Below are 17715 nucleotides of genomic sequence, written 5' to 3' on the forward strand. Positions count from 1 at the left end.
GGCATCTCCCTTCTCATAGACCCCAGGGCCCAGCTTGGGTCCCCTCCCTGACTCGGACGGCCGCAGCCCTCGTCTCAAGGGGAATCCACGATGTCTTAGGTCTTCTTCCCTTTTCTTGTGTGTGGCGCTGGACTCCAAGTTTGGGGATGCAGGGTTGCTGAGCTCGATTTAGGGCGGCATCCTATTGCGGGGTGCGGGGCGGGGACGTGGACGCCCAGTTGGAAGTTGAGGAGGGACACGGCCCCCTCCGCAACCCCCCGCCGCGTTCCTCCTTTCGCTTTCTGCAGGATCTGGAAGCCCAGGAAGGGACTCTCATCGCGAACATCTGTTGCTTGACAAAGAACTTCTAGCACCGCAGTCCCCAGCCCGGGCCGCCTGGGCCCGCCCCTCGCGACGAGGCGGCGGGGAGGGGCCCCGGGGAAACCCGAGCCCCGCGCCCACTAGCCGGGGCAGCCGACGTGGCTCGGCGGGGCCGGCCGCGCCCCCCCAGCCCACCCCTCGTCCCCGCCGCCCGGTGGCCAATCGGGCGCGGGAGCCGGGCCGCCCGCAGCCTCCCTGCCCGCCGCCCCGGGCGCGCCCGTCCCCTCCTCCCCCGCGCCCCCCGCGCCGCGTCCCCGCCCGCCGCCGCCCGCTCCCGCGTCCCCGCGCGCCCCGCTCTCCCCGCAGCATGGCCCGCGGCCGCCGCTGCCTGGCGCTCGCCCTGGGGCTGCTGCTGGCGCTGGCGCCCGGCGCGCTGCGGGCCAAGCCCACGGTGCGCAAGGAGCGCGTGGTGCGGCCGGACTCGGAGCTGGGCGAGCGGCCGCCGGAGGACAACCAGAGCTTCCAGTACGACCACGAGGCCTTCCTGGGCAAGGAGGACTCCAAGACCTTCGACCAGCTCACCTCGGAGGAGAGCAAGGAGAGGCTGGGGTGAGCCGGGGCCGGCGCCGCAGGTGCCCGGGAGGGTTGGGGGTGTGGGGCGGAAGCCACGCGGGGCGATGGTTGGGGGGGGGGGGGTGGCGGCCACGCGAAATTCCGGCGTGCGCGGAGGCCCGGGCCGGGGGCGCGCGGGGCGCGGCGAGGTGGGGGCCCCGGGGTGGCCGCAGGAGCCCCGATCCCCCCCCCACCACCACCACCATCACCACCCCGGGGGGAAGCAGGCCGTGGTGCGTCGCCCCCCGGGGAGGCTTCCCGGCAGGAGGCGTGAACGTGGCAGCGGGCTGGAGGGCGCGGCGGCCCGGCCGGGAGAGCCCGCCCCTCGCTCGGTTACATCAGAAGGGAGGGTGTCGAAGAAGAGTTTGTCCACCGAGGCCAATTTTAGTGTTCTCCCGGGAGTTCTTGCCCTCCTTCCCGCCCCGATCGCGGAGAGGCGCGCCGCCGGCACGGATAACGAGGCCTGGAGGAGGAGCCGTGGGGGAAGGAAGAAGAGGCTGCCGGGCCTCTGTCCCGGGCCGGTGGCTGGGCGTTCCGGCCTCCTCTTCCCGCGTTAGCACCCCATCATTCTCCCTTAGAGGGAAAACTAGCTAAGAAGGGAGGGGGGTGCTGGGTGAGAAGGGAAACGAGTCCCTTGCTCCTGCTTCTTCCCGCTGATAGCAGCAGAGGCGCCCAGAGGTGGGTAATGTGGTGGCAGCTTGCGCATTTTCCTGTGGATGGCACCTGAACCAGGAACCAAGCCTGGGAAATAAAACTTTGGGCCTCCTTGGTGCCCTCTACCCGCCCACCCCCCCCCCCCCCCACACACACACACAGGCAGACAGTATAGGGCAGAAATATGTGGACGCCCTTCCACTGGGCAGCAGCCAGCCTGGCCCCAGGTGGAAGCCAGCCTAGGGAGGATCCCAGGAGCCCTCCTACTGGGCATCAGGCCTCCTGGACTAGGCTGGAGAGGTGGTGGTGGTTGGGGGTGCTTCATGCTCTGTGACTCTGTGAGGCACATCCCTGAGAGCTCAAAGGCCGTTGTGGCTGGTTAGACTGTGGATAGATTATAGCTATTGTGTAGGTGCTCTGTGTGCTGCCCTGATAAAAGGATCTTTTGAACTTCAAAGTCACCCCCAAACAATCACCTTCTTTTTTTACCTAGAGAGGTGCTTTCTCTTCTTGGTTAGCGGTTAACAATGGAGGCCATTGATGCGTTCCCTCTGTTGCATTGTTTGGAGACTAGATTTCTTCTGGGGCCCCAAGTGGCAGCCATTTGCAGCTAGGCCAGGAGAAGGAGGGGACTGAGGGTTTAGAGGAGGGAACTGAACTCTAGTTTACCCATTGCCACTGCCAGGAAGCCTGGTGGTGAGCAAATGCTGGTGGCGTTGGTGTGCATTTTTATCATGTGTCAACTATTACTTCATTTAGTCGCACAGCAGACTTCTGAATGACTGCTGCGGCCCTCCAGGCCCTCTGTCTCTGGCCAGAATAAGAAATCGGGGAGGCAGCAGCACTCCCTGGCTTGCCAAGATGGTGGCACGTCATAGCTTCAGTGCAATGACCAAGAGTGTCTGGGATTGAACAGAAGAACTTAGGAGCTGCAGTGGCTGCTGACCACACCTTGTGAGATGATGCAGCCCTGGGCAGCTGTATACACCGACAGGGAGGGGGACACGTCTGAATAGAGAGCCACCTGCTAGGAGAGCTCTTGAAACCTGTTCAAAGGGGACACGTAGGGTATTGGGGTTGGTAAAGGGGTATTTGTTGACCAGTGCTGGGAAGCAGGAGGAGGAACTCGAGAAGCAGCCAGGGGCAGAGCAGGAAGAACCTCCTGGACATTGAATGGATGTTCTCCTGATGTTCTCCTGTGCAGGCTGGGTAGGAAAGCACACATAGTACAGAAGGGGAGAGCAGGGCAGGGGGAGGGTAAGTGGGCGCGGTGGGATCTGCCCTGTACACGCTGACCGTCCTCGTTCCTGACTCAGTGTGGAGGGCCACAGAGTGGGGTGAGGGTTCAGGGGCATCAACAGGGTCTCTGCCCCGAGCCCCATGGGAAATGATCATTGGGGTCTTTGCCCTGAGCCCCTTGGGAGATGGGCAGCAGACTCACTGATAAGTCCAGGCTAGAGGTCAAGAGGGTGGAGGGCTGCCTTGATGGGGTCAGTCTGGGCTCAGGCTTGGGGTAAAGTGCCATCTCGGTGTCCTGAACAGCTATGGGTGTTGGCAGTGCTCTCTCCTTGTCTGGGCTGTAGAGGAAGGAGCATGGCTTGATCTAGGTAACTGTGACCGCAGAATCTAGAGCCATCACCTGTCCGCAAAATGGGGGGAGCTGCAGTCTTGGGAAAAATAAAATCATTTGCTAACATTTAACATTGGAGTGATTTCAGGGCTGGGAGCTAGTACAGGCGTTAGAGCACATGCCCAGGAGGTACCTGACCAGGTTCAATTCCTGCCACCACATGGTCCTCCCAAACACTGGCAGGAGTGGCCCTGAAGGCCAGAGCCTGGGCAGCTTTGCTTCCTCGAGCTCTTGCATTGAACCACGAGCTCCGGATGGCCAGGTATCACAGATGGACACAGCTTGGGAGCCCCTGCCCCCATCCCAGCCCTGGAAAGAAGTCAGAGTAATTTGATACAGAAAGAAACCAGAGTGATTTGACTTATCCTGATTTCTCGGCCTCCTGGGCCCCATGTTTTGTGACTCCTGTGGAGTGATCATTGCTGGCAACGGAGTGGGCAGTCTTGTTGGCAGCTGGCAGGAGCCATCTAGGGTGACCCAGGCTCTAAACAGAGGCTTTGCTTTTTGGTACCTGTGAGGTGTTGAGTTCTCCACCCAGCCAAGTTCTTGGTAACTCGTTCCTGCCTTTATTCCACACATCAGTCCTCAGAAAGTTTCGTTTTACACTCAAAGGCAAATCACTTACGTGGATGGCCTAGGATTAGGTTCCAGCGTGCTGAGAAGAGTATTCTTCCTTGGAGCATCTCACCCCTGAGTGTTTTTAGAGAGGGTTTTTTTTTTCCTTTTTGGGCCAGCAATGCTCAGGAGTTACTCCTGGCTCTGCACTCAGAAATTACTCCTGGAGGTGCTTGGGGTACCATACGGGATGCTGAGGACCAGACCCGGGTCAGCCGCATGCAAGGCAAACACCCTACCCACTGTACTATAACTCCAGCCCCCTGGTCTGAGTCTTGAGACCTATTAAAACTGCAAATGAAGAGACTAGGGATTAAGGCTATTAGACCACCTGTATACAGAAGCATAGTAAAGGAGTAACAAAAGACCTAAACCAACAGAATTTGTGAACTGATCCACAGAGCTGAGCTAACCATGGTGTTGGTGGTGGAGTGGGAGTGGAGGGGGGGTAGGGATGGGGCGGGAGACTGTGAGATGGTGGTAGGGGAAGTACACTGGTGGACCGTGTGATGTTAGAATGCTCTGTGCTTAAAACCCTGTCATTGATAGTATTCTAAATCACTATGACTAAAATAAAATTTAAAAAGAAAAGAAAAGTTTGTTAGAAAGTTTATGCCTTCAGGAGAAAGAGGCCTAAATCTAAAACTTAGGTACCACCAAATTCATTTCAAGTCATAGAAAAACTTTCAGAGCTTACATTTAGAGTAAGAGTTTTACTTCTGAGTTGATGGCAGTCCAGCCCAAGGTAAAAAACTAAATCCTTAATTAGCCTGTATGACCTCATCCGAGGTAAAAGGATTGTCAGGGTAAAACCATCTCAGCACTGGAAATCTTTGACGTCCTCCCCAGGGATATTGTCCCAAGCTCGGGAGGGGCTCTGGACTGGGCTTGAGGTTCTTCTGGGGAGACCAGAGTGAGATTGCTGGAACTGGACAGCCAAGGAGACTTCAGAGGCCGAGGGGCAGAGCAGGGTAAGGCCCCTGCACCGCCTTTGCAACTTGGGCTCCGTCAGTGGCTTCCAGAAAGTGAAGGCACTTGCTCCCCAATATTTTATGCTTTGTCTGTCAAAATCTGGCTGGCTTGCCTTTGCTTTAAATTTCAAATCTGGGCGTCCAGACTCCAAGACTTGAGATTGAAATTTTTTTCTTTTTCTCCAAAATTTTATTTTATTAAAACACCATGAATTACAAAGTTATTCATAGTTGGGTTTTTGACAGTATTCCATCATCAATCCCCACAGTGTTCCCAGGTTCCCTCTCCTACTACCCCCTTTGGTTTACAGACAGTTTACATTTCCTTCCCTCTCCTACCCCCCATTAGTCTGAGAGCCAGAAAACATGGGTTCTTATCTCAGTTGTGTGTGTTATTGGAAAAGTCACCCAGTTTTTTCTATCCTCAGTGCCCATTACTTTGAAATGAGAGTGCCTACATCCAGAAGACCGCTGGGTTTTTACCTCACAGATCAGCTTCAATCAGGCATCATACCTATGTGTGCCCTGGGCACCGGGGAGAGGTGCCGTGTAGTCCTCATGATCCATAAGATCCTTTCTAGCACCCTGGGATCATTAGTTCTGTTTTAATGTTTATGCATTTTTGCACCTACGGAGGTTTAATCTGTTCTGGGGTCACTCAAACCTGGATAACCACATGGTGGTTGTTTCTTGGACTTTTTTTTTCCCTCTTACTACAGGAAGATTGTTGACCGAATTGACAGTGATGGAGATGGCTTTGTCACCACCGAGGAGCTAAAAACCTGGATCAAAAGGGTGCAGAAAAGATACATTTATGATAATGTTGCTAAAGTCTGGAAGGATTATGACCGGGACAAAGATGATAAAATTTCCTGGGAAGAATACAAACAAGCCACGTATGGTTACTACCTAGGTAAATGGAACCTGTATAATGAGGCACCCTTCAGCTTGCTCACATCCACCCTTTGGGGATCCTCCAGCCACACCTCACTTGTGTAATATCCCCCCCTGCTTTCTGAGAAAGTCCTAGGGTGCTTACTCTAAGTGAAGTCCTAGGTGCTGAGTTGGAAGAGGCCAGAGATCTATTTAAGAGGTGACTTAGTTGAGGGTAAGGGAGAGGGGCAGAGTGATAGTAGAATGGGTAGGATGTTCACCTTGCACATGGCTGACCTGGGTCAGTCCCCTATATCTCATATGGTCCTCCTACACCTCCAGGAGTATCCCTGAGTGCAAAGTCAGGAGGAACCCCTGAGCATTGCCAGGTGTGGCCCCCAAACAAAGTGCAAGTGACTTAGTTGGGACAGACAGTACAGGAATTGAGGCACTTGCCTCACAAGCAGCCAACCCTGGTTTGATCCCCAGCACTGCAGATGGTCCCCCGAGTACTGCCAGGAGTGATCCGTAAGCAGAAAGCCAGGAGTAATTCCCGAGTGTGGGCCAGAAAGTGGAAAAAGTAAAGAAATGACTTCGGTTGCTGCTCTCCCCGAGTCTGTGATCTTAGAGGCCCACACAGAGAACGCAGCAGAGAGTCGATGTGTCTGTTGTGTAGTTTCCTGTAGCAGGAGCACGTGGGCTGGCGCGCACAGTGCCGACTTCCTGGTGAGGGGCGGTTTGGGAGCTGGGAGGGTATAGCTTTGTATTTGGAGAAGAAGAGAGTGTAGGGAAGCGGGATCATCTGGAGGTCCAGTGCATTGCAAGGAAGCAATGCATTGGGCAGTGGGGAGGGTTTGGGTGGAGACAGCTGTTTGGAAGGAACGAGGGAGGGGTGTGTTCAAAGCACAGGATGCAGCTTCACAGTGATGAGTTTAGACATTGCACGAGGACAGGCCAGAGGAGAAGTAGAGATGCGTTCCAGCAAGGCCAGAGCAAGGGATATCTTGAAAGCCAAGCAGCAGCATTGAGACAACATATCGGGGACTACCAGGGACCTTCTGTGTGTTCTGTGTGTTCAGGATCAAGAATGATAGAAGCACAGTTCTCCAAACAAAAATATGGGTTTGACACAGCTAAAGCCTGTGCCCTTTGCTACTTGTCATTATGCTTTAATAAGTCATGGAAACTTGGCTTGAGCAGGGCCATGAGATACAGGCACCCTTCATGGTGGCTTTCAGGGGCTTTCAGAAATAAAGTGTTTGGGAAGGACACAGATAGGACCTTGGGTCCCAAGTCTGCCCCTTAGGAGTGTGGGTGAGGGGTCTGGAAGGAAATGCACCCCTCACAGCAGCCCTGCTTCCATGATTCTGTCCTGAAGGAAACCCCGAGGAATTTCAAGATAGTTCCGACCATCACACCTTTAAAAAGATGCTGCCTCGAGATGAACGAAGGTTCAAGGCTGCGGACCTCAACGGGGACCAGACTGCCACTCGGGAGGAGTTCACTGCCTTTCTGCACCCCGAAGAGTTTGAGCATATGAAGGAAATTGTGGTTTTGGTAAGACCGCCTCTGACTTTAAGGCTTGGGAGATAGTACAGCGGTTAAGGCATGTGCCTTGCTTTGCCAGACTCAGGTTCGATTGCCAGCATCACATGGTTCTCTGAGCCTCACCAGGTGTCCTGAGTACCTTCAAGTGTGGCCCCAGAGGTGGCCTCGGTATCTCCAGAACTGCGGGGACCAAGTAGCATTGCATCTTGGGTTGAACTACTAGTCTAGTTGGCTGAGCGTCACCAGCAGCGCCCACAGCTGACTTGGGTTCGCTCCCAGCACCCCATAGAGTCCCTGAGCCCCACGAGGAGTGAGCCTCGAGAGCAGAGCCAGGATTAAGTCCTGAGCACCGCGGGGCCTGACCCCAATACCAAAATATAAATGAATGAATTCAACTCTAATTTCATTTGTCTGACAACAAATTGGTGTTTATGGTTCAGTCAGTCCTTTCCATTTAAGGACAGTGTTTGTCTCTGATCACGGTGGGTGGGGAGGAGGGGCAGAAACCACCGACTGTTTCTGCTTCTGATCAGTGACTCCTGCCCAGGGAGGTGAGGAGAGGAGCCTGATGTCCAGGAGTGCTGGGTTCTAAGTGCAGAACAGAGAGCGCGGTGGGGGGGCACCCCCGAATCCTTGCGAGCACTGCACCAGGAGTCCATTCTTCTTTCCCCTTTGCTTCCCAGGAAACGCTGGAGGACATCGACAAGAACGGGGACGGGTTTGTGGATCAGGACGAGTATGTGGGTGAGTGCCACCCAGTCGCTCACTGCGCTGTTGGGAATGAGCCACAGTGCCTGGCTTCTTTCTTGCCCAGACGTCCCTCTTGTGGCTGCTGAAGTCAGCAGGGGACTCTCCTGTGACCTCCCAGGGCTCAGGGACTTCCCACACCAGCCCTATTCATAGGCTCTCAGGAGGGATGGGTGAGGTGAGTGTCACACCAGCCAGGGAAACACTGAACTCTTCTTGACTGTGGGTCCTCTGTGGCCAGAGGCTCCAGATAGACAGCCATGATCCTTGTCCGAGCAGAAAGGTCTTTCACAGGGCACCCAGTGGCCCCCAACACCAGCAACCCAGTCACCCCCTGTCTTTGGATCTTCTCCTTGGGATTCCTATCACTAGGACTTTATTCCCAAAGTCCCCCAAGTGCACAGCACCAAGAAGTGTGTTTCCAGAAACGGGGCACTGGCTGGATGAGACACAGATGCAGGGACAGAACTCACCATGAGGGACTCCTGCTGGCAACTCTCCCAGCTGGCAGGACAGAGCAGGCAGTAGGGACAGTCCCGGTGGAGCCGCAGAGCTTCAGCACGTGGCACGCCCAGCGAGCTGCCTTCTCACAATGGCTCTTCTCTGCAGACCTGGAGGGGAAACTGGGAAACCCATGCAGAGCGCGGGAGCGAAGGGCTCGGAAACCCCATAGCCCTCTTTAACGCACGGACGCCAGCACTGCAGTTGGCACTAACTAAGCCAGATTCAAGTGTGAGCTCGAGCTGGTGATGCCTGCCTGCTCGGTGTGTTGGTAGAGACCATTCGTTCCCGTCCAGTGGAAGACCAGCCTCTGAGCAGTCACCAGTCTCTGGGTGGCATCAGTACCACCAGCAGCCACCCCAGTGAGAGAACAAGTACCCTCAGCCATTAAGAATCAGGCACTTGCCGTGCACAAGTCTGACCCAGGTTCAATCCCCAGCTCCCCATATAATAATCCTGCTCCCCTCCCCAGCAGTAATCCCTGAGCACAGGACCGAAAGTAAGACCTGAGCAAGCAATGTGTTCTCTCTGTCTCTTTCTGTCTCTGTCTGTCTTTCTGTCTGTCTGTCTGTCTCTTTCTCTCTCTCTCTCTCTCTCTCTCTCTGTCTCTCTGTCTCTCTCTCTCTGTCTCTCTCTCTGTCTCTCTCTGTCTCTCTCTCTCTGTCTCTCTCTCTCTCTGTCTCTCTCTCTCTGTCTCTCTCTCTCTCTCTCTCTCTCACACACACACACACACACACACACACACACACACCGCCCACCCCTAGAAGCCGGAAGCTGTTACTGCCGCTGTGTGTGACGACTGACAGGAAGCTGTCAGTATGATCATCAGCATGATCTGGTGGCACCACTTTTGTAGATGGGGATATGCTGAGAGTCCCCTGGTCCCCTGCCTGAGTAGCAGCAGCCGAGCCCTTCCCTGCGTTGCAGATGTGAGCCGTGGTGACAGAATTAGACGGACAGGAAAGGCTGAGTAAAACAGGCTTGTGCTTTTGATGCATGGTGTGCGGCTCTGCCCTGCCCAGCCATCAAGTGTGCAAAGTCAGGGACAAAGCAGCATATTCCATTCTTACACTGGGCAGAGGAGATGGGGATGCTTTGTGCTTGCAAAAGCGACTTTGAGGCTCTTGCTGGCAGACCTGATGGACTTGGTGCCAGTTACTGTTTTTTGCTGATAGGGAAGGGGAGGGTGGCGGGGGGGAGAGTGACTTCTCTGCTGGAAGGGATAGAGGGGAAGCTGGCAGTGATGTAGTTGACAGGGAAGAGCACTTGATGAGGGGTCCTGGCACCTTCGTTTGCCTGCTTTGGAGCCCCAGGGAAGCCTTGTAATCACTACTAACCTCCGTTTCCTTCTCTGTAAAATGGAAAGAAATAGAACCCATGCCTACAGGATTGAAAGAAGCTCCAATTAGTCAACTGCTGTGATAGCCTGAGCTCAAAACAATAGTAGAGAGTAGGAATAGTAGGGAGATAGCTCAGCCGGCCAGGGTACATGCTTTGCATTGAGGAAGGACCTTGGGTTTGAACTCGAGGATAGCATGGTCTCCTGAACACAACTAGGTGTGATCCAACTACACCCCCCAGACCCCTCCCCCTGCCCAAATAATCAGAACCAGTCTGCAGATTTCATGTGTGGTCTTTGTAGAGGGAGCAAGACTCGGACTTCTTCACTGCCTGCTTTTGCTATATAACCCCCCCTTTCTTTTTAAACAGCGTAAACATTCTTTTTTCTTTCTTTTATTTTTAACATTTGGAAATTTTACTCAGAAAAACTGATATCATCCATATGAATAACAGCTTAAAACCTTTTCTTTTAAAATTTTTATGCTGCTAGAGATAGAACCTAGGTCTCATATGGGCAATGCACTGCCCTTAACCATCAATCTCCATCACCGGCCCTTTCCCTGCTACCTTTTCCAAATTGTGCTTCCACTGAAAAGGAACTTCCCAAGAGGATATCTCTCTTTTCCAAGATCTAGTGACTCTGAAACCAACACATAAGCTTTCCTGCCATTTTGTAAAAGGAGGATAATGATCTACCTCATAGTACTGTTCCAAAGATGAAATTAGATACTGTAGGTGAAAGCTCTTCAGAACTGAGTAATGCACACAGTGGTTAAGACCCTGGGTTGACTGTTCTCATGTAGGCTTGTCCAGCCTGTGGCTCCTTGGGTAAAGGCTGGGTTTCCATCTATAAAACGGGATTAGTAACACCTGCCTACACCTGTTAGGAAAGTCAAATGGAAAATGTATGAGAAGCCGTGAATGCCTTATCTGGATTACAGAGAAAGTGTCTGATATTTGTGGGGTTCTTTTTTTTTTTTTAAAAAAAAGAGCCAGTTTGGGTTGTAGAGGGTTTTTCCAGAGAGCGGCCTATTGGAACTTCCTACTAGTCTAATGGTTTCTAGATCACCTTCATTTTACAGAGGACTAAGCTTATGTCTCAGCTACTGAGCCATGTTGAGGGTCAGAATCCATTGCCTGGTACCTCCATTCAGTTCTTTCTATATTATTGTCCCCAAGAAACTGGCTCCTTTTGCCATTGTTTTTTTAACAGCTTCAACATTTTTTTTCTTTCTTTTATTTTAACATTTGGAAATTTGGGGATTTCTGCACGTTGATCCTCTCCCTTGCAGAAACTCAAGAGGTCAGGTGTTCTTTGCTCTCCCACTTGTCTTCATAACCGAGAACAATCTTCCCTTCCAGCGGATATGTTTTCCCACGAGGAGAATGGCCCAGAGCCAGACTGGGTGTTGTCGGAACGGGAACAGTTTAATGAATTCCGAGACCTGAACAAGGATGGGAAGTTGGACAAGGAGGAGATTCGCCACTGGATCCTCCCTCAGGACTATGACCATGCGCAGGCCGAGGCCAGGCACCTGGTGTACGAGTCTGACAAGGACAAGGTATTTGACATTCTTCTGGAATGGTTTGGTGAAAGGACACAGTTTACATAAGATTACTGTTGTTTGCTTCCTTGGTGATAGCACTGACCCATGCGTCCCCGCTCTTATTGACCTTTCTCAGTCTTGCCTTATGCTAAGAATCTGTCCTGGGGAGACAGAGCAGAGGTTAAGGCACTTGTCTTGCATGTAGTCCACCTGAGTTTGTCCCCAACACCACATATGGTTCCCTTAAGCACCAAAGAGCAATCCCTGAATACAAAGCCAGGAATGAGCGCTGAGTACTGCCAGGTGCAGCAGCCAAAACAAAACAAAACAAAACAAAAATCTGTCTGCCTGCACCAATTCTGAGAAGCTGCAGTGAGCTCACTAGGTCGAGACATTCCTGGAGTGTACACAGTGGCCCCACACTTCCAACAGCACCTCCTAGGATTGTAGAACCGCTAACTTAGTTTGCTATGGACGGGGTGTGGATGGATCTAAATCCTGCATTACCCTAAGACATGTGTGCTGTTCCGCTCTGGCAGTTCGCAAATATTTGTCACATATCCTAGACGGGGAAGGTGGCAGCAAGCCCATCCTCTCAGAACCCAGGCATCCTCAAACAGATCACAGGGAGGCTTAGGTGCCCAGCACTTCGGTGTCCATTGATAAACTGCCAACTGAACAAATAACCAAGATTTAGAAAGAAGGCCTTTCTCTTTCCTCTTCGGCCACTGCACCAGAATCTCATGAGACAGTGGAGCTTGGCAGTCAGGTCCTAGAAGGGCAGTGGAACCCCGTGGGGCCTGCTTTGCCAGTGTCCCCGCTGCTTGCTCCTGAAGTCCTCCAGGACTTAACCTTCTGGATTTGAGCCTGGCTTTTACAGCCCAAGTCTGTTGCCCTTTTGGAGTTTTACAGTAGAGTAATGGTAGGTGAAGGAGGCACTTCACAGCAGTTTGCTTATTAAATGTGGGATTTAAAATATTGCATATTGGGACTGGAGAGAAGCCATAAAGGTTAAGGCAGTTGTCTAGCATACAGCTGCAGCTGTAACCCTGGTTTGAATTCCGGCACCACTGTAGCACTGTAGCACTGTAGTCCTGTTGTTCATCGATTTGTTCACATGGGCACCAGTAAGGTCTCCTTTGTGAGACTTGTCGTTACTGTTTTTGGCATATCGAATACGCCATGGGTAGCTTGCCAGGCTCTGCCATGCAGGCAGGATACTCTCGGTAGCATGCTGGGCTCTCCGAGAGGGACGGAGGAATCGAACCCGGGTCGGCCGTGTGCAAGGCAAACACCCTACCTGTTGCGCTAGCACTCTAGTCTCCCAGCACCACATTTGCTCCATATGCTCCCTTGAGCACCACCAGGCGTAACACCTCACAGAGCCAGGTGTTGCCACTGAGCACTGCTGAATGCCTCATACCAGCCCCTCACCTCCACCTTCCCAGGTTGCATGTGTTGTGCCCGAGTTTCAGATCCCCAGGTGCGGAGAGACCAGGTCCACACACGATAATGCAAAAGCGAAGGAACTTTATTACTAGCCCGAGCCATACCTAGCTCAAGCTAGGTAGGGTCCAAGTCTCATCCAACACAGTGGAGTCTTGACAAGGGCCCCGACTCCAAATCACAAGCAGTTTATATAGAGTTTAGAGCTAAAGAGCAACTTATATACTGGTCTGTTTTTAGCATTGACCATATTACAATGGTGATCAGCAATTAGGCAATGGTTAGTAACAATTTCTAAGGAGGGTACAGTGACCCCTTATGACCGGCCAGACCCAACTGCTCAACTCCTTGTCTCGGCAAATTACTCAACTGGGAGTTTACCAGAAACTGCAAGTCCTGCTTCGGAGAAACAGAAACTGAGGCCTAGCTGAAACTTAATGTTAGCTGCAGCTTGTCATGGCATCAGTTTCGCCCTCACAATGGACATCATGCTTGCAGAGCTTCTAACACCGGACTCTTTTTCATCCCCTACTACAGGATGAAAAACTAACCAAAGAGGAGATATTGGATAACTGGAACATGTTTGTGGGAAGCCAAGCTACCAATTATGGGGAAGATCTCACAAAAAATCATGATGAACTTTGATGTACACCTCCATCTCACAGTTAACTATCATGGAGTTTTCTTCCGTTGTCATAGATGGTTGCTACACTTGTCTCCTTTACAGCATTGGGTCTCCCCCAAAGCAAGTTCATAACCTCAGATTGGCGTTTAAATTGTTTTCCATAAATATTTACTGGGAAAAAAAAGTCATCACTATTCTTCCAGTGAATTTTCTTGAAACTTATGAAAATCTTGGCAAAATGGGGATGCACTGCTGAAGTCATGACCATTTAGCTTTTTCCACTAAGTTAAAGGAGAATAAGGTTTTAAAAAAACCTGTTACTCAGAAATTTCGGGGGCGGTATATTGAAATGAGTGCTATGTGTTTTAAGTGAATTTTTTAACCTTTGCCACTTGTCTAGTTGGCAAGGGAACCTTCAGATTAAGTGACAGTGGTATCATAAATAGAGGATTATTTCAGAACAGTTTTAATATTTCAGATTTTTCTTTTTTGACTTTATACTCTGAACTGTTACTATACATGATATATAAAACTGCTGTGCATTTGCACATTTTCTGCTAAAAACAAAAAATCTCCACTTTTAACAATAAGCAATCAAGACAGATAATGTGAAAAAGAAAGGAATTTCAAGTAGGGAAAAGATGAATGTGAGGTATGATGAACTATTTGAAAATGGTAAACACTTTATTATACTTGAGAAATTTTTCTTGACATGTATAAGAGGTATATGTGAGTTATGAAAAAGTGAATAGAAATGCAATCTATTTCTTCGTGATCATTCATAGAAATGAGGGAGTGAACTGTAGGGAACTATAGGGAAACTGGCTGAACAGTCTATCACATCCCAGTCCTGGGGATTTCCAGACCCTCAGAGCTGCACCGGGACAACTTACCCTGAGGAATTAGGACCAAGTGATATTCCAAGTCATTGGATGAACTGACTGAAACAAATTTAAATGTATTGAAATTCTACATTCTAAGTAAAAAGTGAGTAAAATAAAGGACTCTCCCCACCCAGGAGAATCTTCTACTGTGTCTTGTGGATTTTGACTTTAATTTGTACTATTTGTGACATCATCCAAATGGATTTCACAGTGGGTTACATGAGTATGGTTATAAAAGCTCTGCTCTTTTGGATCCATATTTATCAGAATGACCATATTTCTTTAATTAATACACACTTTCTTCACTGTGCTAGCCAGTATAAACTAAATACTAGTTTACAGGTATTTATCATCATAAGCACATTCAGAGATAGGTTTAATTAAGGAAAAAAATCTAGATTTGCTTTCAGAAGCTTATGAAGCCATCAAGTCCCTTCCTACTTCAATGGTGTCATTTTCTTCCTACCCTCCCTCTCACCTTCCCTGGCCAGTTTCACTGAATTTCTGCTCCTTAGACAAACACCAAGTTCATTCCCAGATTGAACCTGGCACCCCCCAAGATTCAGAACCTGCATCTCCTATATCTTTAGATGTCAAATGATACCTTCTCAATGGGCCTGCCAGATTCTGCTACCCAAAGCAGTTCCCATTTCACATCCTACTTCATTCCCAGTGTTCTTTTCTTGGCACAAATTATTACTAAGAATTTTATACTTACAGTTCCCTAGGGCCGCTGTACAAATTTCCAAACATAGAACAAAACCTTGATCTTAGTTCTAGAGGCCAGTGTAGGAGAGCAAGATGTTGGCAGGGCCATGGTCCCTCTGAAGTTCTAGAAGAGAATCCTTCCATCTTCTGCCTGTTTTCCCCTGGCCTGCACTTCTCTTTCCTCTAAGTATCTCTTTGTAGAATATTTGTCATCAGACATAGGGCCCACCTGAACAATGTAGGATAATCTCATCTCATAATCCTTAATTGTATCGGCAGAGACGGAAGCATTAGGAGATAGACATATCTCCTAATGGGGTGAGGGGCACCATTCCACTAATTGGAACATCTGACATTATCTTATTTGTAAGTTATCTCCCTGAATGAAAACCAAGAGAGCAATAATCTAGTCTGTCTGAATTATTGTTTTCTAGGACCTAGATAATAGATACTAGTTTGACAGTAAGTACTCAGAAATTACTTATACAATGAAGTTGTTGGCTTTAATCAAAGAGAATATTCCTTGTGAGGTGGGGGGAGAATTTTTTTTCTTAAAAAATAAGAAACCCTACCTTTAACAGTATTGTAAACCAGGGTGTTTAAAACAATCAATGAGCCTGTCAAGGAGGCTGTCCTGGAGGGCTGATGGAACCTGGGGACTTTGGTAGAGAGACAGTGACACTGGTGGTGGGACTGGTGTTGGAACACTGTATATCTGTAAATCATCAAAATTTTTTAAAAACCAAAAAAATAGTTAACTTTTCCTGCAGGTGATTTGCCCTGGATTGGATGGTGATAAATGGCAGGGCAAGAACTCATATCTGTATGTGCCTGGCTTATAAATCTCTTTGCTACAACGTTTACTCCTAAGTCTGTTTGATTTATTTCTTTGTTCATTCATTGTAAACGATTATGTGGCCAAGAAATGGAAATAACTCCTCTTACCTAGAAACAGCCTGATACCTTTTTTAAGAAAGCAAAGAAAACATGTCTTTAAAGGAAAAAATCCTAATTATAAACATAACACTTAAAAAGGTGCTAATATTTTTCTCCCAAAGGGGGAAATAGTGCTTGATTTCTGAAGTTACATGTAAAAAGATGCTAAATGTTATTTTGAGCATTGTTTTTCTTTTCAAGTCAATGCACATAAAAAAAAAAAACTCTCAAAAAGGACTAGTGATTCTAAGCCTGAATTTAACATAATATATAAGGAAAGAAAATCTTAGCCAGGGGACATAACTGTTTGTGTGGCGATTCATAAAGTCTTAGATTTTTAATAGGGTCTGACTGTTACAAGGTAAACATATTGTGTTTCTAGGTAATATTTCAAGTCTGATTACGAACAAATGATACAAAATTGATCTGTAATGGGAAGTACTGTAATGTCATAAAAATGTCATCTATATACTTGCTATGACTGAAAGCATTAATTGCTAGGAGCTAAAATCTGTCCAAGCAAAACATGAACACACGTTATATACCTTTTGTCTCTTAAAAATGAATTTTGTTTCTTACAAAATGAATTTTGAAAAATGGGTTTCAAATGAATTTGAGTGTTAACAAAAATGTGGTTTAAAATATCAGGGGCTGATGCTAGTTAGTGTTAGCATGTGTCCAACCTAGGTTCTATTCCTGGCACCACAAGATCCCCCCCAGCACTTCTTGGGGGCCCAGGTAATCCCTGGCACTGCAGTGCTGTTCAGGCCCCTTGCGCTTAGCCACCACCCAGTTGGCCAAGAGTTGCTGGAGGACAGCCCCCCTCCGTCCTGAGCAGTTCTTGGGAGTCTTCCCTCCCCCCATCCCTATCCCCTCAAGTGAGAATACCTGCAAGTTTTCTTCACTTTTGGATTATTGCAGCAGTTTCTTGTTAGTAAAGCATGAATCAGATCTGGTATATTTTCCAAGTTATAATAACTGCATGTTGTTAGCTGCTTGTTAGCTGCTCCTCTAAAACACCTAGAGTAAGCAGTGAATGGCTGTTTTTGTTTGTATTGTTTTTATTTTATTTTTGAATTTTAGATTTTATTCTATGTTATTTTGCCACCTCTAATAAAACCTGGCTCCTTTCAAGCACCAACAGAGATATTTGGCTCCCTCCATAGTCTTGAAATGAGTTTACAGTGCTAGAATTTCCCACTAAAAGCGAATGAGTGTTGTAAAGTTCACTGCTTTGGCATATACTGAAGTATTAAAATGTTGAGCAGTGAAACCACTGTGTCATCAGCACTTATGAGATTTACACAAATTTGGGGCTCTTTCTGAAGAATCGACTTGTACACTCATTCCTGATTAAGTTTGGAATCTAAGACTACAGACCCAGCCTAGGAAGCAGGCTTTCTACCATTCATGAGCTTTAAGTACCCATCATTTTTCCCATACAAAAGAGAAAGCCCAATATCCCACACAGGCACATGAATGAAATCTATGGACTGTTTACATTCCAATCGTGGAAAATTTTGTGTTGGAACTACACATAGCATTTCTTTCCTCCGATGATAAACACTAAACTATGCCAAGTGCTTTTATGTAATCTCGTGTAACCCTCACAACAAGCCATGAGGTTAAATCTTGAAAGAAAGAGGAGAAGCTGGGTTATTCTGTGGGAGCAAACAACCACACCAATTCAGTGGTTTAAAGCAACAGTGGTCTCATTTTGGCTTTCGAAAAGGCCTCTGTGGCACTGGGCAATTGCCATGGCAGCTGTGGTTTAGGG

At 49.1% G+C, this 17715-nt stretch overlaps 1 protein-coding gene across 1 annotated transcript; it reads left to right on the plus strand.

The window, feature by feature from the left end:
* The first annotated feature begins 607 nt into the window (after positions 1–607).
* On the plus strand, positions 608–17081 carry RCN1 (reticulocalbin 1). Its single transcript, XM_055142998.1, has 6 exons — positions 608–909; positions 5502–5695; positions 7034–7212; positions 7887–7947; positions 11155–11354; positions 13323–17081. The coding sequence occupies exons 1-6, from the start codon at positions 668–670 to the stop codon at positions 13428–13430; spliced, it is 984 nt and encodes a 327-aa protein (XP_054998973.1). The 5' UTR covers positions 608–667; the 3' UTR covers positions 13431–17081.
* Positions 17082–17715: the final 634 nt, after the last annotated feature.

This window comes from Sorex araneus, chromosome 6 (genome assembly GCF_027595985.1).
Source record: "Sorex araneus isolate mSorAra2 chromosome 6, mSorAra2.pri, whole genome shotgun sequence".
NCBI lineage: Eukaryota > Metazoa > Chordata > Mammalia > Eulipotyphla > Soricidae > Sorex > Sorex araneus.